At 34.7% G+C, this 22,691-nt stretch overlaps 4 protein-coding genes and 1 pseudogene across 5 annotated transcripts; 3 read left to right on the forward strand and 2 right to left on the reverse strand.

Annotated features, from left to right (window-relative positions):
• On the forward strand, nt 1-4,061 carry LOC145592616 (ribosome biogenesis protein NOP53-like). Its single transcript, XM_081649121.1, has 12 exons — nt 1-279; nt 891-1,063; nt 1,147-1,195; nt 1,292-1,317; nt 1,931-2,011; nt 2,101-2,211; nt 2,313-2,401; nt 2,785-2,904; nt 2,998-3,120; nt 3,374-3,440; nt 3,553-3,632; nt 3,732-4,061. The coding sequence occupies exons 1-12, from the start codon at nt 120-122 to the stop codon at nt 3,736-3,738; spliced, it is 1,086 nt and encodes a 361-aa protein (XP_081505247.1). The 5' UTR covers nt 1-119; the 3' UTR covers nt 3,739-4,061.
• Nucleotides 4,062-4,611: 550 nt separating this feature from the next.
• On the forward strand, nt 4,612-5,770 carry LOC145590663 (protein LURP-one-related 15-like). Its single transcript, XM_081647078.1, has 3 exons — nt 4,612-4,869; nt 5,077-5,301; nt 5,645-5,770. Exons 1-3 carry the CDS (start codon nt 4,612-4,614, stop codon nt 5,768-5,770), a joined length of 609 nt encoding a protein of 202 aa, XP_081503204.1.
• Nucleotides 5,771-6,940: 1,170 nt separating this feature from the next.
• On the forward strand, nt 6,941-10,758 carry LOC145592617 (uncharacterized). The gene is made up of 6 exons (XM_081649122.1): nt 6,941-7,204; nt 7,310-7,376; nt 7,494-7,601; nt 7,759-7,857; nt 8,661-8,786; nt 10,257-10,758. The coding sequence occupies exons 1-6, from the start codon at nt 7,175-7,177 to the stop codon at nt 10,382-10,384; spliced, it is 558 nt and encodes a 185-aa protein (XP_081505248.1). The 5' UTR covers nt 6,941-7,174; the 3' UTR covers nt 10,385-10,758.
• A 981-nt stretch (nt 10,759-11,739) lies between these two features.
• Nucleotides 11,740-13,240, reverse strand: LOC145591126 (small ribosomal subunit protein eS21-like). Its single transcript, XM_081647529.1, has 4 exons — nt 13,131-13,240; nt 12,350-12,440; nt 12,116-12,248; nt 11,740-12,023 (listed from the first exon to the last, which is right to left on the reverse strand). Exons 2-4 carry the CDS (start codon nt 12,397-12,399, stop codon nt 11,961-11,963), a joined length of 246 nt encoding a protein of 81 aa, XP_081503655.1. The 5' UTR covers nt 12,400-12,440; nt 13,131-13,240; the 3' UTR covers nt 11,740-11,960.
• A 657-nt stretch (nt 13,241-13,897) lies between these two features.
• On the reverse strand, nt 13,898-17,801 carry LOC145592618 (amino acid transporter AVT6C-like; annotated as a pseudogene). Its single transcript, XR_014102452.1, has 5 exons — nt 17,323-17,801; nt 16,111-16,263; nt 15,727-15,930; nt 14,786-15,250; nt 13,898-14,701 (listed from the first exon to the last, which is right to left on the reverse strand). The product of XR_014102452.1 is annotated as an amino acid transporter AVT6C-like (transcript).
• Nucleotides 17,802-22,691: the final 4,890 nt, after the last annotated feature.

Genomic DNA, 22,691 nt, shown 5'->3' on the forward strand with positions numbered 1-22,691 from the left:
GGAGGGAAGGAACCCTGAACCAAAAAACCACTCTTCAACTTCATCTGTCCGCCTCCATTACACGCAGAAACACCCAAACACACAGAACAACAGCAGCGAAGAGAGAGAAAATACCAACAATGGGGAAGAAGAGAGCGAAGAAGGTGAAGAAAGCATGGCGCAATATTAGTTCCCAAGAATTCGAGGATTTCAACGAGAAAACTACTCGCGACGCTAATTCCGGCGGCTCCCTTGCTTCTGCTCCCAGTGATTCTCTCTTTGTTCTTGATAAATCCACCGGTATATCTCTTTCTCTATCTTCCCTCTAATTACGTTCTTAATTTTAATTTAATTTCATACAGTAGTTTTTGCATTCAATTTGATATAGTTATATTCTTGAGAGTTTAATTTTGCATATGGGTTTATGTGTTGAATGAGAATTTTTTCTGTTTTTTTGTTTTTCAAATCAAAGCTATTATACTTCGATATATGAACATTTAATTGATTTGAGGGATTCAATTTGATTTAGTTATATTGTTGTGAATTTAATTTTGATTATGGGTATTTTTGTTAAATTCCATTATTGTTTGATATATTTCAAATTAAAGCTAGTATACTTTGTTATATGAGCATTTGAGGGATTATTCAGAGTCTATTAGGCTCTGGATTATCGGGTGAGGTACCGAAGTGTGACCTAGACCTGTATGTTTTGTCACAAATTTTGTTGTAGTAAAATCAAAATATTACCTTAAGCAAAATTTTGTACTAGTGAATGTACAAGCAAAAAATCATAGACGATGTATGAATTAGGAATTTTTGTGAGGTACCCTAGGTTAAGGAATTTATTCTGGGCGTGTCTACAGTTTTTACATGAAATAATTGAAGAAAGTTGGGGTTTTTGAATGATTTAGATGTACCGGTGAAGCGTAAAATTGAGAAGAAGAGGGAGAAAGTACTGCGTTTCGAGAGTATACTACAGAGGAATCAATTTGTTAAACCTGTGGAGTCATCTACTCTCAAGGATTCCAAGAAGAAAAGGAAAACAGTTGATTTGGCTAAGTCTCAGGATTCTTCCAAAGATAAAGTGAGTATTTTTAACATCAGCAAATAGCTATGTTTAGTGTTAAGACAATTTATCAAGTGTAACATGTGCTTTTGTTTTTTCAGGATAAAAAAGGCCCCGAATCTGGCAAATTTGACATATGGGATGCTCAAAGTAATATTTACTATCTTCGTTATCTTGAGTTTCCAGATGATCCTGTTGCTAACTTTATCATGTGATTTACAAGTTGTCTTTCTTGCATTTTTGCAGGTACAGTAAATATCAAGGGCAAGAAGGTATGTTGATGACTAGCTATTCATTTTTTTGTTTGAAATTTTGAGAGTACATTTGTATCTACATTGGTGGCGGTTAATTTTTTTTTTTTTTTATTTTATCATTTGCAGTAGGTACAGAAAGCAATTCACACTCGATATTCTACTAGTAGAAAGAACATATTCATCATCCAATTTTATTTAATCAATCATCATTAGTAAAATATTTGATATCTTAGAAACACATGTCATTGGCTGCAAATTAGGTGTACGAAACTTGATATTCGAATACTTTAATGTTTCTGCTTTGATTGTCATTTTGAATAGAATTGTGCTAATCTAATCATCTAATGATTCACTCCTTCGCTTATTGTGCTTCCCATCCTTTAGTATGTAGACATTTGATTATTTATTTCCCATTAAAAGGAGCTTACACTGTTACACATGTTATGTGAAGTATTTGGCTTGTCAAATCTTTTCTGGTGATCTTTGGGTCATGGTCTCTTATGAGATCCCTTGATTTTAGATATATATATTTGATGCACAGAGTCTATTACTTGATTCTTTTTATATCTGGCTGTGTATGATCTAGCTCCCTTGTCTGACTGGTGACCATTATGAATTGTTTGATTTACAGAAAGGTAAACCTTCACAAATTCCAGCAGTTGAAGTTGAGCCTCAAGGATGCTCTTTTAATCCAGAGGATGAGAGTCACAAGGTTATTAGTTATTACCCAATATCTCTTATTGTCTTGCGGTTTTAACCACATCAAACGTTTACTTAATATTCAATCAATGAGCATTTCAGGACTCCTTGGCACAAGCTGTTGCAGAAGAGATGAAGAAAATTTATAAAAAGGAGCTGGAGCCTGAGCCAATTCCTTTAACTGTTCCTGGAGAACCAGTCACTGAAGATGATGTAAGTTTTTATTCATTTTAGCCTGCCTGGTTTGAGCCTTGTGCCATTTGTAATTGTCTTGTGAAGCAACAGAAGATCCTGACAATAGTAACATTTATCAGAAATATTTTCTGGAAGTGGACAATGAAGATGATGAGGAAATGGACGAGGAAAATCAAACTGAAGATGGGAATATCGAAGATGAAAAAAGGTAAATTTTGCATTTGTTTTATAAGTAGAAGACTTGTACTCTTTATATATGTGTGCCATAACTAAGAAATTATGTTGGATTCAGAGTTGCTGCTTCTCGAATATTTGGCAATATCTTTTGTGCTTGGCCCCTTTCCCTCTTTGTAACAAGTCAAAGTTGTTGCTTAATCTGTACAGACTTTTATTCCAAATTTGAGTTTTGTTTGGCTAGAAGATCCATCTGTTGATTTTCCATGCTCTTATCTTTTTGGTTGCAATTTTTTATCTTCTTTATTTCTGTAAATGCTATCTTCTACGTAGGCAATTTTGTTCTGGTGTATTTGACCTTGGTTAGATGTAAGGTTGACCTGGGAGCTCATGTAGCTAAGAAAAATAATGCTGCAGGAAACCTAAAGAAAAACGGATTACCACTGTTGAGAAAAACAAAAGAATTAGACGGAAGGAACAGGAAAAGGCCTCAGCAGAAGCCAAGAAGATTGAAGAGCTTTCAAAGGAAATTGACAGGTATGTTTTATTCATCTGGGGCAATGAAGTAGTCCTTTTTAAAAAAATAGAATAAAAATGGTGGTCATTTCTTTATTTGTTTCCTTCTTGCAGCATACCAGATTTACTTAAGGAAATAGCTGAAGAGGACGAAGAAAAGCAAAAGAGACATCTCCGTCGTATGGTAGCAAAAGAAGAAAGGCTAAAATCAGGCCCTCCACGCTTGGGAAAACGAAAGTATGTGGTACCTGATGGTCTAATTTCATGTTGAATTATTGTTAAATGTGCGCTCCCCCCCCCCCCCCCCCTCTTTCGTCTGTACCCGGAAAGTCGAAATCTATTATTAAATGTGATTTATCTTCCATAATAAACGAAAGCACCCCCTGGACCCGACCTTATCCTGGACTGAATGACTCACCACCAGAATGCTCCTGAGCCAAACTACTGGTTTTCCACCTGTACTTCTAATGCCAATGAATGTTGCTTTCAGGTTTGAGCCTGCCCCGACTCAGGTTCTCCTGACTGAAGAAATTACTGGATCCCTCCGCAAGCTGAAGGTTTGTTGCTTATAAAATCAACTTCCCTTCTGTGATGGATATATGTCTGGTCACTTGTTCGATAATTTCAGTATATTCCCTAATTCTTGATTTGTGTTTCTGTTTTGCTAAGGCTTGTTATACGTTAGCAAGGGATAGGTTTAAGAGTCTAGAGAAGAGAGGAATACTTGTCCCATCAATGAAGAGGAACAGGTTAGCTTGAGTTCAGAGTAATAGATATGCTGGTGTTTTCTACAGCAGTCGCAAATTCCAAGTTCTCACCTTTTTTCATTGTTTTTTTTTTTTTTTCAGGAAATAGTGGTTTTCAGAGCTGCTGATTTCTCAAGAGGGCAAGGCTTGTATAAGATCACTTGCTGACAAGATTAAATTAAAAGTAGCCTGAGCTGTTGACAAAATCCTACACAAATTTTGATCGGTCTTTTTTGTAGTTAATGGGATTTCCCCGTTTTTTCCAGTTTTTTGCTTTTAGTTCTTTGTTGAGAGGTTTTGCTAGCCAAATCTGTAGGTAGTAAGGAAGATATAGTCCTCCCCAAAACAAATGGGAGTGTATACTGTAATTCCAATTCATGGATCATGATATTTATTACTATATGTTATAGAAGGTCTAGTTATGTGAGTATTTGTTTTGCCTGTAAACTTGAATTTTCTCCTTTTCCTGTGTATTCTGTATTTCAAATTTGACAAGCACACAAGATGGTACAAGGCAATAATAAACAACAACGAAATGTGTAATTTTAAAGTACTCTCTACTCTGCCATAAGCTAGAAAAAGATCATATATGATGTACCAATAAACAGGCGACATGTAGGATGTACCACTAAGTAGGCGGCTGCAGGTGTAACCACTGCATCACCACTCATCCAAGAGAGCACAAGGATACCCGTGTTGTGAGCTCAGACCGCCCTCGGATGTTGATCATAATGGCAAAAGTGGCCAGCATCACAAATGTAATTGTTCAACAATAGTATGCATTCCTATATTTGCAACAATGGACAAAGGCAAATAACATGCTGATCGTTTATTGTCCTACAAACTCTCTTTTCCTCTCCTCTAATTATGCAATTCTACTTCAATTATGTTCTGCTTTTATTAAATAACTTGGTTTTTCCATTTTACCAAAAACTAAAAAAAGGATTGAATGCAGTTAAATTTTTGACAAATTTCTAAAGCAATGGCGGATGATCCCCAAGTAGAAGACGATAAACCGGTATCAAAAGTAGCAATTATAGATGAAAATTACTGCACCCAAAAATCCCAAGAATTTATAGTTCTGAAGAAAAGGACTAAATTTCAAACCAATGCTGTTTTCCAAGTTTTTGATGTTGATCAAAATCTTCTCCTACAAGCTGACGGTCTCAATTGGTTGCTTCATAGGACATTCCTAATGAAAGACTCTCATAATTCTCCTATTGTCACACTTCGTGAAGCGGTAATCATACAATATACCCTATTATAGCATACGTACACGATCAAGGATTAGACATGTGAACGTTTATGTTTATTAGTGCACAACTTTGATGATTAATATATTTATACCTATCTTTGCCTCTTTTGCAATAGTCTATAATTGTTGCAAAAACGACTTTTGATTGACTCTTGCAAGTAATATTAGATTGAAAATTTTGGTGTTATGTAGCGTATTACGGATAAACGTCGATGGGATGTATATGAAGGAGAAAGCACAGATGCACCGGATCACATGTTCAAAGTGCAAAGAACAAGCGCATTTCAAGTTAATGCACGACTTGATATATTATTTCTAGACAACCCTAACCCTGAAGAAGCCAGATTTCAAATTAAGAAGGATGACGCAAGTTCTAATTCTGCTGCTATGTACCAAGGCAGTAGAATTATCGCCCGAGTAAGTCGCCCGGATTACTAATTTCTTAACTTCGATCTTTATACTTAATAGTTGTATAAGATAATTGAACCGTCTTTCTTATGTGATGTAAAAAGAAATGGAGATCATAATTATTGTATGAACGTTTAGAATGCAATAATAAGGAGGGGTGGGAGGTTTTAAGAATTAGTATAAGTTTTTAGGCTAAATCTATTGAACAACGGTTGAAATTTGAAAATAGTAGAGAGAATTCCGATATATGGGTAGATTATTTTCTAGGTATTAAGATTATTTTGAAAAAAAGGCAAGACGCGGTAATTATTAATGATTAAGGGTAGTAATTCGTAAAAACGTTATTTTACAGGTTGAACATAGAAATACATGGAAGAACTTTCTTCAGGGAAAAGACGTGTTGAAGGTTGAAGTTATTGAAGGTGTAGATTACGCATTTGTTATGTCTGTACTTATAATAATGGGTAACGCCATTTAATAGTACTTACTCCCTATTGTTGTACACTTGTACATATCATGCTCCAAATTAGAAAACTTAATTATACTGTATTTTTCCATTCTGAAAATTGATTTTTACCAATTTTGATTTTGTGGGAGCAAAACTAATTTGTAACAAAATTGTGGGGATAATTTATAATTTTCAAGTGTAAATTCATTTTGTCAACATATGGTTCATTGATTATTGAACTACTCTTCTGTAAAGAAATTTATTTAAAAAGAAATGATGCTAATTTTATTTTTAGTTTAGATTTTTGTTCCATTAAAATATTTGATGCAATACTATTTACAAATTATTTATTCAGAATAATGAAATATAAAATCTATAGGGCAGTGAATAAAAATTTAATATATTTCTTAAATTCAAATTACTTTAAGAATACATGTCAAAATTAAACATGAGTGGAATATTTTCATTTTTAGGTTGTTATAGACCATGTTAAGGACTTTATAGACAAGTTACACTTATTTATTGAGATTCATAATATATTAATATTCAATAAAGTGAAAGGAAGTCTATGAAAAGTTTTCGTCACTTGGATGGTTGCTATGCTAATTATAAGATTGTGGTTGATATAATGATATCCTTGGGCACAAAAAAGAAGAAAACTCTACCTGAAATGGCTAGATTCTCAAAGAACGCATGCAAAGAGTTTGTTAAACTATGCACTTCATACGAGTATATTAATCAATATAAGAGATTTGCTAACTTGAATTTAAATAAATTGTCAATTTAATACAATACAAAATTTCCCTCACCAAACTACCCAATGTCGACAAAAAGAACAAAAACCAAGTAAATGTAATTCACAAAACTAATTAAATATTGGTGACAAAATGAAATATAAACTCAAAAATTAAGTGACTAGGCAAAATCAAAGATTAACGGATCAATTGGTGCGATTGTAAGAATAAGCATGACATTGGGGTCATACGGTAATGCCAACGGAAAGGTCAAGCTTGAAACGGTTAAGGATGTGACATGATTATATTGTATCACGGTTGAACAAACCTACGAGTACTAAAATTGGCATGACTACGAAAATCTCATGTTAGTATCATACTCTCACACCTCTTGACTCACAAGCCAACATGGGTTTGATTGGGGCAGAACCGCAGAACAAACTCGCATGGGATCATGTCGTGCTTTGACCCATTATCAACTTTCCATCTAAGAGGCAAAAGACCCAAAACTTAAAAATAACCTTACCATTTTTTCTCCTCAAAATTAAAGTTCATATTCCATAAAGACCCGACCTTTGTGCCCAAACTTGAGTGTTGTAACATCACTTAATTTGAGAAATACCCAGAAACATTCTGAAATTAAGTAGCTTTGTTAATCATCCATTAACAAGATCAAATAATCCTCCATTGTTCAATCCCAATGCGTGGTTTAGCGGCTCAGATTTATACTGTGAGTTTTTATTTCATAAATTCAATTTCTGGGATTATTTCAATTTTCAACCTATTTGCTCATTAATTATGCTTGTATTAATCATCAAAGTTATTCTGTTTTAAGTATTTTTGCAGAATTAGACCAGGAAATGTACAATCTAATGGCAACTCTACATTTCTCAGAACAAAAGGTCAAACTTATTGCCTCTTTTTTATATTTCTGTGATTAATACTAATTGAATTGAATTGGGTTTAGGTTATTTAGTTTATTTATTAATTAAGGTTGCTTGTGATTTTGGAATTTTCAGAAGAATTAACGCTTGAAGAAGATGCTGAAAGAAAAATTGGATGGGTGCTTAAGCTTATATTTGCTGGCACTGCTACTGCTGTTGGTTACCATCTTTTCCCTTACATGGGTAAATTTTGGTTTTTACCTTCTATCTGTCAATTTATGTCTTGGATTTTTGTGTATAAGAAGAAAAGACTGAACTTTTGACTAATGTAGCGATTGATTTGTTGTTGTTCTTAAATTTTTACTGATTTCTTGTGTTTTTGTTCAATTGTCTTGTGCAGGAGATAATTTGATACAACAATCTGTGTCACTTTTGCAAGTAAAAGATCCCTTGTTTAAGAGAATGGGTGCATCTCGGATTGCTCGTTTCGCTGTTGACGGTATAATTCATTGTCCTTAACTTGTGTTGCTTTTGTTTTCTTGTGAATTATATCTTTGGTGTGGTTTTTGACTTGTTATGTTGGAGCTATGAGGTTGGGGAGCATTTGCTCAAGTGTATTAGGGCATTTTTGAATTTTGATGTATTGTGGAAATGAGGATTAATAGGCTTTCATCATGTTTTTCATCTTTCAATATGCATATTAAGCACATTACAATTTCAGCTGTATTTTGAGAAGGCGATATTAGAAAGAGGGTTAGGGGGGAAAAGAAAATCCCCCCCCCCCCCCCCCTCTTTTTTTTAAGAAAAGAATTGGATCATCTTGCAAAATCAAATGTGCGTATTCCATAATGTGTCCACCTTCATCTTCATGGTTATGTTATAAGCATCTTGCATCTCACTTGCCAGCCATTACTTGAACTTTTATTTGTAACCAAGCAAGTACTTTGTATCAATTTGCATGAAACACTTCAATTTTTAAGAGGATGCAGGGTTGCAAGATATTGTTAATGTGGATGCAAAAACCTGTTAAGTCATGCTGTACGTGGGTGATTATTATTGGTGATCAACAATGCTAGTGTGCTACCGCTTATAATACCCCTTTGCCATTGACAAAATGATGGGCTCTATAACTGCATTATGGAAGCCAATGCAACAAGATGGAGTTTTTATTAATTTTCTCTCTATTTTTATTGATGTTTCTGTGCATTTCCTTTGAGCTTTCCTCCCTGAAGAGCATTTTAAAGAGACTGTAAAAAGGATGAGTCTTTTTAGATTTTATCATGTAGCCAACATGTGTTGTAGATGAAAGGAGGCTGAAGATTCTAGAGATGGGTGGAGCTGAAGAGCTTGTGAAAATGCTGGACACTGCTAAAGATGACCGAACCAGAAAAGAAGCACTTAAAGCACTTTCTGCTCTTTCAGCTTCAGGTACGATTCAATAATTTGTTGTTGCAATTTCTTTTACTTAATGCTCTCAAAAGATGGTTTCTGTTGGGTCTTCAACCCTGCTGAACAATACAGAATATTGATATTACTGAGTTCAAAAAGAATGCCCCTTCTGTGATTTTATCTATTTTTTGGGGGTAAATTTGGGCTTGATTAAAAGAATGCCCCTTCTGTGGCACTGAGGACTTAAAATTTACATTATACTGATAAACAAGATAATAGGGTTTCTACATATTGCATTTCAGAAGATAGAATGACAAGCCTCTACTTACACCTTACTAATAAGAATGATATTGTCCACGAAATCTGAAGCTTCTTCAGAAGTATCAGGTTGATCATATAGTTAAATTTAAGTACTGAAATAAGGTTCTGATGTGCAATGAGAGATTACTGCTGCAGACTAGGTCATAGGCTAAGAGAATCGATGAGAAATAAAACAATAGTCATTCCGAGCCACCAAACTTGCAAATACATTTATTAGTTCACGAATTTCAAGGTGGCTTTAGGGACAACAAACAACTGACCTCACCTTTCATTTGTTGTTGAAGAAAGATAACCTCTGTAATGTATAGGATTTGAATGGTGAAAAAAGGTACGGATATCTGTGAATATCTTCCTTTCTCCATCACATTGAGTAGAACTCCTTTCGCTAGCATAATATAGAATTTTCTTCCAACATTTTAAAATGGATAATTTATGTAGAATTCAAGCATCCTTGTGACTTTTTGCCTTTTGTTTTCTTATATTTCTATGTCACTTGTTAGGACTATATGGTACAAGTTCTCTCTGTACAGCCTTTTTCAGGTAGGAATTGTAGACTTGGAGACTGAGCATGATCTTGTTCTATTAATAATTCCTTGTGAAATCATCTTTGTTTTGCAAAGAAAACTTCCAAGGGTAACTTTGTTTTTATGATTTACATGACATGAACATGTATACAAAAAAAAATGATCATGAGTGTAGATTTGTTATTTATGGGATGGAAGCCAAAGATACATCAGCTTTCAAGAAGGCAGTTTAAATTGGGAGTTTTTGGTGTGAATGTGACTTGTGACCTCATCCACTTGTGGGAAGTGGTGGTATATGCTTAACGTATCTCTCTTCTACAGAATTGGGTTTTCCCGTATCTAAAAACCAAGAAATTGGACTCCTCTACTTATTCCAGTGAAATATGGTTGGGATAGAGATAGAATGCTTTACTGAGTTTCTCACATTGATCCAAGTGCTCTGGTTAAGTTCCCTAGTTAAAGGAAGTAGATAATTCAGTCAGTAAATTTTTTAGAGTCAAATTCTAGGATGTGATGAAGATTAATGCCTAGTCGTTTTGTGCTATAATAGTAGTGATTGACATGGGACTTTTGTTTGTCATCCTGAAAATGTTACAGATCTCATTTAGTTTTGGACTTAAAATTGATATTTCACTCCATGTATTAATAACATTGGTTTCTGCAGACGAAGCTGCTGCTGCGTTACACCAAGCTGGAGCAATTTCAGTGATCAGGTCGGTTCCAGACCCTGCTGAGGATCAAGACATCACCACTTACAAGTCAAGTTTACTGAAAAAGTTTCAAGATTTGTGATACAACTGAAAATTTTGGCTTTTAACTAATGTTTTCATCTCGAGGCTATACATTTACAGATGCAGCATGATTAATTACGACTCTTATGAAGACTGGAATCAGATGTGCTGCCCTTCCAGCAACAGGTGCAGGTGCAGCATGTTTTATGTTCTTTTTAATGTATTTGTGCAAGGAGGTCGGCTGAGTTTAGTGCCCTGTAAAACTGTGTCAATTCCTGATAATTTCAGTATGTGATTCATACTTCATGGAGTGTGACCCATTTTTAGAGTTACGATCTTGATTGACACACGGTCTATTTAATTAATGTAATTGTTGATCAAATAATTGTCTCACTTTACTTGTTCATTTCTTAATATATTACCCTTTTTCTTTTACTACCCTAACATGAACAAACTCAACGAAACCCAAATTCTTCTTACAGAAAACGTTTTTTTTTTCAAATTGTCAGATACTCCAACGTGAGTACCTTTGCGCTATAATTTGCACTTGAATCCTTTTCCAAGCATCCTGCCTCCATTTCTCTTAAATCTCAACCTAAAGGCTTAAACCTTTAAACTCTGCCTTATCCAAGGGCCAATACTATATAATCCTCTCCAATGGTTCAGTGCATAGGCTTGCACTTGATTCCTATGACCATTGTGATTGAAACCTCCAAAGCATATTCCCTAGGACCCATGTGATTGAGTCCTTCTCCAAAGCATATACATATGCTTAAATCTCAACCTTAAACTGTCAAATCCACGGATGAGTTATAAAAATATAGCTTTTAAAAAATTTATTTACGGTTTTGCATTGGAATGAAATTTATTTACGGTTTTGCATTGGAATGAAACTTATTTACGAAAACACAGTCCACAAGTAGCAGTTTTACTATGAAAAATAAAAAAACAAAAATAAACTTATCCAAACCTACGTGCACAGTAGTTCATCCATTGCTTTCTCCAAGAAACAATATTAGATACTCCCTCAACAATGGTTCAGTGCTTGAACTTGAATCCCTAACCTTTGTGCAGGAACCTTCACCAAGGGATACGACGCTCAACTCACTGCCCTCAACGATGACCAACACTGTATATCCCTCTCTCCAATAACTTCAGAAATCTCAGTCAAAATTATCACTGCCTTTACAGCACCAAGATACTCAAATCAGAGCTTGAATGGAAAGGTAGATGTGTTTCAATTTAAGGTTTGTTACACCAGAGTTTACACATTCTGTAGATAACTGAAATTAAAATACTTCAATTGGTTTCAATTGGATGCCTGCAATACTGCTCAGAAATAGCAAACCAGAACATGGAAAAGAAACCAAAATACTTCAAAAAGATTTAGCACAAAATAGAGGGAAGATATACCAAGCAAAATTAATCATATTAGCTGATGATATACCATCAAATCCATATTATAGCCAAAGAACTAACATTCAATTCAACTAAAAACAAACTCTAAACTCCAAAAGAGTAAAAATACAAAATTGAGTTCTTAAATCTTTTTTTGATTCATAACATCAGCAATCGAACTTCCACATCCTTCCTGGTTGATACTACCCAGGAACACTAACTGAGATAATGTGAACTCCTTACTGGCCACTTTGAGCCTTCTTCTTCTGCCAAAGGCGATCAAGGGCACTGTCGGCATCACCCTGCACAAAAAGATAAATCCCAAGTAAGCTACCCAGTTCAGACGGCTACTTGCAAGAAAGAATTAAAGAGGGAACATGTAAACATTCCAGACCTGAGCACGGACGAAACCAGAAAGAGCAAAGGTGGTGGCACTGCCAGTGTAAATACCCCTGTCATCTAAGTGACCAACATTGATTTGGACTGAAGCATGGTCCTTGGAATAGATCAACCTGTTAGTGGCCGAACTAAAATGACACGAGACCCAGAAAAGATGTCAATTATCCAATTAACCTTGGACAATACAAATGACAAACTAATCACATTGGCGAAAAAATTGCAAGCATACCATTTCCTGGGAATGTAAAGATCGATGATCTCTCCCTCGTCGTTTTGCATCTTTGCTTAGTTTGTAGGTGATAACACAACAATGCAAATACCTAATTTAAACATTAAAGAAGACTATCAAAACACGCTCCAAGAAGCAATTCTCAGCAAAAGCAATAACTAAAATTAAGCAATACGTTCAATCAATTAGTAACGACAACCGATGACCAATTAACCAACATTAAAGCTCGAATTACTTGAAACAAAAAATGCAATCTTATTATATACTTCGTAATCAATAATATGCAAGCTTATACTAATAAATAATTAAAATCAAATCAATTCAAATTGTCCAAACAAAAACCACATAATATATATTCAGCAAGGGTTTCAACTAACAGCTTGATTATCAAGCCATTATTTTAATTTAAGAATGGAAGTAACTTTAAATTCTGGTTGAAACACCAAACAAAATTCATTAATTGGAATATATTACAACTACTCAATCCATTAATCCCAATAAAATTGATCAACAAAGCAACAAATTCCAACTATTTCATAGTTTATTACCCAGAAGAAAATTGAAAAAATAAGGGCTTTTCTACAATTTTCCAGGAATTTCAAAAAATAAAAACAAATTTAAATCAACACGAACAACAACCACCACCAAAAAAGGCATGAATGTAGAATCAAACATGAAATTGAGAAATACAATTAAAAAGCAAAGATCAAACTAGTTCAGAAATCAAAAATTAAAAGTTCAAAACAAAGAAGGAAGCATAGGAGAGAGAAGAGAGAAAAACCTGAGAAGGAAGCAGAGGAGAGAGACGGCGCAGAGTGAATGATAGGTGAAGAAGACGAAGAGGGGAAGTGTGAAGGGATTATAAGACCTTAGGAAAAACCCTAACTTCTTATCAATGGGCCAATTTATGGGCCTTCAATTGAACCCACGACTTTTTTGTTACGGGCTTTATTGGGCTGTTCATCACTGCATTGCAAATGATATTGTTCCTGAAAGTCAACCATATCCTAGAGGCTAAGAAATGTACTCGTACCGTTTAAAATTATCTCGACAGGTAATAAAAATCATACTCGATTAGAAGTCACCCACCCTATGAGGGCAATGTTACTCTATAATTATTAACGACTAAAACTTGGTGTACTCCGTATAAACTAGGCTTATCAAAAAGTCTTTTATCGATGATGGACTAAAAAGTTTTCTTAATGCGAACTAATTGAATCGGAAAACTTCTCACTTGTATATGATTAGTTCTAAACAACGTGATTTAGTCCTATGTATTTGTTATAGAGAGTCAATATTCTATAATGGCTCTAGGTAAAACTGTTAAAGGTTATGCAAAATTTGAATGATGATTTACACAGGTTTTCATTTGTAATAAATAATTTCCGACTATACGAGTATTTCTATACTCTTGCCATTTGGATGAAATTCGTAGCTCTCGTTTGCCATCATGTTCCTAATTATAGGCAAGTTATTTAAAAATACAGCTAAATATAATTATTATAGGAAATTGTGCCAAAATTCATGTTGATTTAGACAATTAAATAATTTACATTACATATGTTTATATTGATAGAGTTGGAGACCTTGGAGGTATTATGGTCTTTGGTAGGGCTGTTCAATTAAATGAAAATTAGAAATATGGGTAGCTTCTTTGATTTAAGAATAAATATTATTCATCAAAAAAAAAAAAAGAATAAATATTACATTTTCTCAATCATAAATAGTTATTTATTCTAAATAAAAAGTAGTCAAAATTAAGATTTCACTCCATGAATGTACTAGATAAGTAGATATATCATCTGTTAAAATGAAAATGTGCTTTTGATGTGGAGCATTGAAGAACCAAAAGAGCAAACAATCTGCCGAACGAGTGTTGTTGCCCTCTTTTAAATAAAATTACTGCCTTCAGTGCCTTGTTATACAATTCTAAACAGCCAGGTTTTCTTGTGAGTTGAAATCCATAGAAGTATAAAATTTTACATTAATTGCAAAAACCTCTCAGCCTATTTCTATCTGCAGATGGTCAACTCTCCAACACAATTACATACACATACCACCCGTTCATGATACAAAGACATCATTCCAAGATGGAACAGACACTACATCTACATATATGATTAGCTCATGGTGCTAAAATCAACCGCATTCCCACTCAATTTACAGACACTATTATCATATAATATACCATAAATACTCACGATGAATACAATCGAGCCAGAAAATCATGACTAAGACTTGCTTCCGTTGAAAATATTTGTCGCAATAGAAATCGTACTGGTAACTACTGCCAAAATCAACATTATCAAGGCAACAACTTTATCTCTTGTTGAAGATATGCCGCGAACATCTCTGCCATGAGAAAATGGATTTCATTAGCAATGACAATTTGTATCCATAGCTAACGGAAAAGAAGTAAAAGCCAGAGTAGTATACCTTAGAGTGATGGCAGCAGGGAAAATGAATGCTATTGAGATGATGGTAGTTGAACCAACATACTGAAAAAATATCCATATATCCGGGATGGCAATAGCAGCCAACTAGCCAAGTATGATAAGCCCAATAGTACTAGAGTGAGAGAAACGAATCTGAAGTTGTCATTAGCCAAAACTAGCTTCTTAGGGAACAGGAGTTCATCTATGTTGCCCCTCAGAGAGAAGTTCAGCAGAGGATACACTAGCACAAGGTGAAAAGCATAGCTCAACCGTACCACATCATTCAAGAAAGGACTTGCAGAAGACCTGTCGAAGTTTACAAGTATGTCGGAAGCAATTGACTCACCAAACAGAAGGTACCCGAAGAAGCCAACAGAGAAGTAGATGACAACACAAAGTATGAGAGAAATTCTAGTTGCTGTTGTCATCTTAGACGGCTTGCCTAGTTCTGAGCTAATCGGATGGACTACAAAGGAAAACAATTACATATTTCAGATGCACTCTTTTATCAAAATATGATTTCATTTACCTCTAACTCATAGTAATTAGTATCAAGAAAATTTAATAAAAATATTCTGAAAGTGAGCACTGAGCAGCTTGTGCTGAACTGAGAAATTTTCCCAGCAACACAGTTTTGCATAATTTTTCAGTTTTGAGGTAAAATAAAAAAAATTGTAACAGGAAAATTAAAGGTCTATACATAGTTTTAGTGCAAAGATTAGAGAAACACCTTCCCTTCTTTTCTTTTCTCAAGGCAGTTAAGAAAGCTCTAGTTTATATATTTTTCATGTAAAAAGGTTCCTTCGGACTAGAGAGCAAAATTATGTAAAAGTTGGTAAATAAACTACTCATAGTTTGGATTATATTGCACATACCACTAACTAGCTCATATTATGTCCGAATTCACTTTATACTATTATAGTTGAAATTTATTTTACTCACCATTGAAATGAAATGTGAATGCTGTAACAATTACTGGGACAGCAGTGAAGAGGTTGAAGAATGAGGAATGGTCATCCAATTCAGGAAACAATCTAGGCTTTTGAACATTTCCTTGAAAGAGCGCAGAGATGGCCATCACGAAGCTGATGAAAACAAACACCACAGCTAGGAGAACAGCCACTGCAGAGGAAAACCTCAAGGATTCTGCTTGCAAAGAAAAAAATGGGAATTTAGCTCATACATAGATCAAGTTTGAACAGATTCTAATGATCACGCCTGAGTAACGTTTAACTAGGACTTTAATCAGTTGTTTTTCAGGAAAGCATCTATTACAGCATAAAGTAAATTATATAAGTAGTACGAATAAACTGAGTTTGAGCTTACCAACACGCCGGAAAAGTGCTAAAGGGAGAAGAATGAATGTGACAATGAAGAAAAGGGCATAAGGCCGAGCATTCCACCAATGAGAGCCAAACCATTCTTGTAAAACACCCAAATGAATGGAATCTCCATTCTCACTTCCAGAGAAAACATCGCCTGCAGAATTAAAAAGCACTAGGATATTAAGCACAGTTTTAAGTGTTCATAATGGAAAACATCATCATATGTAAGCCAAGAATATATGAATATTGAATATCTAACACAAAAAGGAAATAAGCTTATGACACATTGTCCCTGCCAAATTGTTACAACTTAAGAGTAATCACCTAATCAGATTGTTCTGTATACCTCATAGAGAGTCCAGATTTGTCCCTAATAGAATAAAATTCTAATTTAACCAACTTGAATTTGATCTTTTTATGTTAATTTAAGCTACAAGTTAACTGAATATGCCAAATCTAGCATAAAGAGAGACAGAGCGAGTCCAGTAAAACAATCAATCCAATACAGAAGCAGTCTCTCAAAAAAAACACACATAAATTTGCAAGAATTAGCATAAATTGCACAACATAAATGGATGTATGGATGTGGCACTTGATCTACCTAAGTTGTTTGATCAAAGTTCAGCTCTTTCAAGAAGACAGTACAGTAAATGATCGGATTCAGGTTCATTTTGGGTCAGATTCTAGTTGGTCAAACACTCAAACCTAATGATGATCATTAGAACCGTCAACACTAACATCATATATTCATATCTACTTAACATATTCGTTATCGAACACGTACAAAACATATTAAGGTCGGACTAGGATTGTGAGCTCGATCAACTATCTACACTTACACGAGTATATCAATTGCTTCGGCTCTATGCCTCTATCAAGTATCCACACGGCTATCTACACTAACACGAGTATATTACATTATCACTCGAATCACTTCATTAGTACTCGCACAGCACGACTATGTACTAATCCACACATCACGACTATGTACATAGTTACATACTAGAACCTTTTGCCAATCATAGTGAGACTTTTGCTAGACTTTTCATCTAATTTTAAATCTCTACCACCAAAACAAACTAATCTAAAAACACTAAAACCAAAACATAGATTAAAAGAACTAAATCAAACTACTACATGTATCAATGCAAAACTTCAAGAAAAATGCTAAATTAAAAATAAATATATTTTTTTAAAAAATTAAACAAGTCACCTAAAATAATAAGATAAACGATCAAGCAGCCCCAATTTGAAATGATGACACAAAGTTTAACAAGCAAAGATCCAACCCAACCAAAAGACTCCCTCATAACACCACCATACGTCGCCGGTTCGCCGGAATAATTCGCCGAACCACCGGAGTAAGTAAACCGAAGCAAAAAGTTGACAGACAAATCCGACAACAATGCGACGGTAAAAATCAGAAAAAACGCCGGAATAACTCCGAGAACCTTCAATGTCGCCGGAATAGACATAATTCCGGCGCCGATTATGCTCGTCGACACATTAAACACGGCGCCAGAAATCGAAGCTTCAGTGTTGGTTCGTTTTTCGGCTACGCATTCCGTAGGGAGTAGTGGAGCTCCGGCGTCGGAAATCATTTTACCGGCGAAGTGGTGGAATTACGAAATTGCCCCGCGCGTTTTTTTGGTTGTTGGTTTTGTTGTGGTGTGAGAATTGTTGGGGGTTTTAAAAGAGATGGAAAATAGAAAGGGTGAGAGTGGTATTTATGGTAATTTTGGTGGAGGGGCATGTACCTGGACGTCACATGGGGGACAAAATCAGATATTGATGTGAGTAGAAAGGATGTACTTGGACGTGGTATTGGCCCATGTGAAACACGACGATTTCTTTACAATTATTGAAGAGTTGGATGTTGCCATGTTGGAATAAGTCTTAAATGAGAGTCGTCTATAGTAAATAAATGAAATTCAATTTCAGGTCTTGGATATTAAATTTGAGATTTTAATCTTGTTCGATAAAGTAAAATACTAAATAGTTTTTAGCTATTGAATAGGCCATTGTTAATGGGAAGTAGTTGTGGCTTATTTTTCTTTTGAAAAGAATGCTGGAATATGTTATTAATGAAGATCTTAATTAGACCTCAATCCTCATAATTTTTTGGTTCAGTATTTGCAGCCTTATTTGGTAGGATTCGAATCCCAAACCTCTAAGATATGAGATAAGAACCCTACTAAGTGAGTCAAACATTTTGTTGTTGGTTGTAGATAATATACTATGGAGGTTTTAATAAATGTATTGAATACATGTATGTATTGCCCTAACGATAAATGTACTGAATGCATATATTATTGCCCTAAAGATAAATTGTGAGCTTGTGACATTCATATCTTCTGGATAGGAATCCTATTATGCTACCCTGTCTAAGAATTCTCACTAAATCAAGGTTGATGCATTCTGATAAGTTTTGGTTATGTGTTACATTGTTATATACCTTATTTATAGATTTTATTACTTATTTTAATTAGAATCAGATCAAATTAAATAAGATTATGAGACCAAATTATATCATATTTCATACTTAATTGAATTTTGTAGATTAAAATGATTAATGATTTAAAAAATGCACCAAAAAAAAAATAGTCCAAAGAAAGAAAAATAAACTTTTGCTTTTTATAAGTAGACGAGAATTAATCACGAATTTGTAATGCAGGCACCTTCCCTAAAAACTTCAACCAACATACGAACTTTTTTTTTTTTTGAAAGAATACTCGTTAATTCATTACGAGGCAAAGTGCAAATATTACATACAATATATATATATATATATATATATATATATATATATATATATATATATATATATATATATATATATATATATATATATTTGAATAGTACTACATACAATATATGAACTAGTGAGTAGCCCAAACGTTGCCTTGTTGGTACTTTTGTAATCATGCAATTGTTTCTTTTTTTGTAAGGTTTTTTTTTTCAATAATTAAATAATGTGGTCTGTACTTATATACATTTCTTTTTCATTCTTATAACATGTTTGATAATGAGCTAAGATTAAAGCTGGGCGTGGGCCGGGTCAGCACGCGGGCGGCCCGGGCACGGCACGAGGATGGCCCGGCACGGCACGGCCCGCCGGCAGGCCCGGCCCGGCACGATGGCACGCCCCTCGTGCCTCGTGCGGGCTGCGGTTAAAAAAAACCAAAAAGCAGCCCGGCACGGCACGAGCCCGGCCAATAGCCCGTGGCACGGCCCGCAGGCACGGCCCGCAGGCACGGCCCGCGGGCTAACGGCTATAAGGCTGTTTTTGTTTTCCCTCCAACGGCCATAAACGGCCATAAACGGCTATAAACGGCTATATTTTCACCTATAAATACCACCCTAAACTTCCAATTCTTTCCACAACTCAACTTCTCATCTCATTCTCTTACTCTCTTATTCTCATAATCTCATTATTCTCATATATTATAATTTATAAATTATAATCTCTTAATATTTCTTAATCTCTTATTCTCTTATAAATTTTACATTTTTAATATTATTAGTCTACTACCAAAAAAAAAAAAAAATACTTTGTTATATTTACATTCGGGAAATTATAATTTCGGGAAATTATAAATTCGAGAAATTATAAATTTGGGAAAGCGTTGAAGCGTCGTTGTAAGATCTAACTCAACTTTATTTTAATTTGTTATTGTTATTGTTATTATTATTATTATTGTTACTATTATTATTATTATTATTATTATTATTATTATTATTATTATTATTATTATTATTATTATTATTATTATTATTGTATACTTGGAACTACTTAATTACATAAAAACTAATTTCTATTTTAATTGTGGGTTATTTGGATTGTTGAAATCTGTCTAAGGCGGGATTTGGGCTCTGGACAACGTCGATCCTAACCATAACCTACCTGGGATCTCATTGATTTAGATAATCTACTATTATTATAATTATTTTTGAAAATTTATTAACTTACTAATTAAGTAATAATTAAGAAAAAAAACTTACTTATACTTGTTAATTGTTATAATTTGTTATAATTTGTTACTTTGTTAGTGTTATAAACTTATAATTGTTAATTTGTTATAATTGTTAATATTGTTGTTAATTATTATTTATTAGTTAATAATCTTAATTAATCATGGCATCAAACCCGAACCAATCCTCCTCTAAAAAAGCCAAATCTAAACGACCATTGGAAGGCTCTTCTATGCCCCCCCCTACAATGCAAATCCCTACTATGCAAATCCCTACAATGGCCACCACCCACCCCGGGTTTTCTACCGATTTTCCCACCGGATTAGATCAACAAGGGACATTCCAACCATGGCAAAGCACCCAATCTCCACCTTATTATGCCTCCGCACATGATATGCCTTTTGAATTTAACTATCAAACAACTCAAGCAAGCAACACACAACCTGCCGGCTCTAGTGACCCATCCGTCCAAAATACTATTCCCCCATCTGATAACCCATTCATTGAATGGTACACCGAAGAAGAAATGACCCTTTTGAAAAACCGAAAGAGTAAATGTTGGCAATATTTCTTGTTAAGTAGAGATGGTGAAAAAGCCAAGTGTAAAACTTGTGGTAATATTTATTCGGCTCCAGCCAAAGGCGGTACGGGGCACCTAAACCGACACAGTGAAAAATGTGGTGCCCCTAGTACTGACCCAACTCAACCAAAAATTTCTCAATTCCATCCTTATGGATTCACTTACAATTATGAGAGGGATAGGGATGAACTTGGGAGAATGATAGTCCAAGCCGAACAACCTTTTCTTTTTGCTGAAAGTGATCCGTTTAACAATTACATTAAACGAGCACTACAACCCCAACACAAAAAAATCTCCCGAAAAACCGTTAAAACAGCTGCCATGAAAACTTACTTAGAATACAAAATGAAATTAATTGAAGAACTTAAAACTCTTACTTCAAGAGTTTCTATAACTTCTGATGCATGGGATGGTGGTTATGGTTTACATTATTTGTGTGTTACTTGTCATTGGGTTGATAGTGAATGGTTATTGCAAAAACGTATTATTTATTTCAAATTGCTTGAATACCCCCATACGGCCTTTAATATTTCTAATTGTATTATGAGTGCTCTTGATGAATATTGTCTTAGGGACAAAATCATGTCCATGACGTTTGATAATGCAACATCCATGACAGCTAGTGCTAATCTAATTAAACCAAACTTGCATAATGTCATAATGGATGGAGATGCATTACATATTAGATGCATTTGTCATGTTTTAAACTTGTGTGTTAAGGATGGACAAGAAGCAATTGGTCCATACTATTCCAAAATTCGAAATGCTGTTTTGTCTATTATGTCTTCTAGCAGTAGGTATCAGGAATGGAGGCGATATCTTAAGCAAAATAAGATAAAGCCTATTAGAATTAAAACGGATTGTCCAACTAGGTGGAACTCCACCTATGACATGTTGAGTCAGGCACTTTCGTATAGAGTTCCATTTTCATTGTTTTACAATAATAAGTATCCACAATTCATGATAGCAGACTCCGATTGGGATAATTGTGAAAAATATATGCAATTTTTACAATTATTATATAGTATGACTCACTGTTTTTCTTCTGTTTATGTTCCTTGCATTCATTCTTTCCTTCAAAATGCATGTTTATTTGCTCAACTTCTTTATGAACATCGATCACAACAAGATTACAATGATTATGTTCCACAAATGGAGGCTAAATGGCGTAAATATTACACTAAGCTTCCTATGGTTTATATGTTTGCTTCTATTTTAGATCCTAGATCAAAGTATGATGGCACATTTATGCTAATTGATATTTACTATGAATGCATGCAACTCGGTGATGGTGTCGAACAATATAAAAATCATGTGAAAGATAAATTTTTTGAGTTATATAGAGTTTATGAATCTAAATATGGAACCGTCACTCATTTTGCCCCTTCTCAAACATCCAAAAGCGTAAGTAAAACGGGCAAAAGTTTGGCGGCCCAAGCTGCTAACATGTTATCTAAGTTTTCAGGTAGTGGATCATCATCAAGGCGAACACAAAGCGATGTTTCGGAGTTGCAAATGTACTTAAACTACGACTTCATGAAAGGCTTGGACGAAGATTCGAGGTTGGGGATGGACATCCTAGATTGGTGGAAATCCCAAAGCACAAAGCATCCAATTTTGGCGGCAATGGCACGTGATATTTTCAGCATCCAAGCCTCCTCCGTTGCCTCGGAACGAGCTTTTAGTGCTTCGGGAAGGGTTCTAGACGATAGAAGAACAAGTTTGAAGCCCGAAACACTAGAAATGTGTGTTTGCTTGAAGGATTGGATGGATGCCCAAGAACGCATCCAAGATCGTACTTTTACGGCCAACGACAACATCGATGGTTCCGATCGTTCTGGTTCAACTAGCTCCTCCGCATTAGCTAGTGAACATGAAGCCGAAGATGAAGACGAAGAAGATAATGAAGACCTTGATTGAAGATTACCAACAACTCGAGAATTAATATTAATTAGCGAAAATTCTAGTATTTCCTATGTACTCTATTAATTAGTGAAAATGTTAGTATTTCCTATGTTGGCTATGTACTC

Source organism: Chenopodium album, chromosome 18, assembly GCF_948465745.1.
Source record: "Chenopodium album chromosome 18, dcCheAlbu1.1, whole genome shotgun sequence".
In the NCBI taxonomy this organism is placed as follows: domain Eukaryota; kingdom Viridiplantae; phylum Streptophyta; class Magnoliopsida; order Caryophyllales; family Amaranthaceae; genus Chenopodium; species Chenopodium album.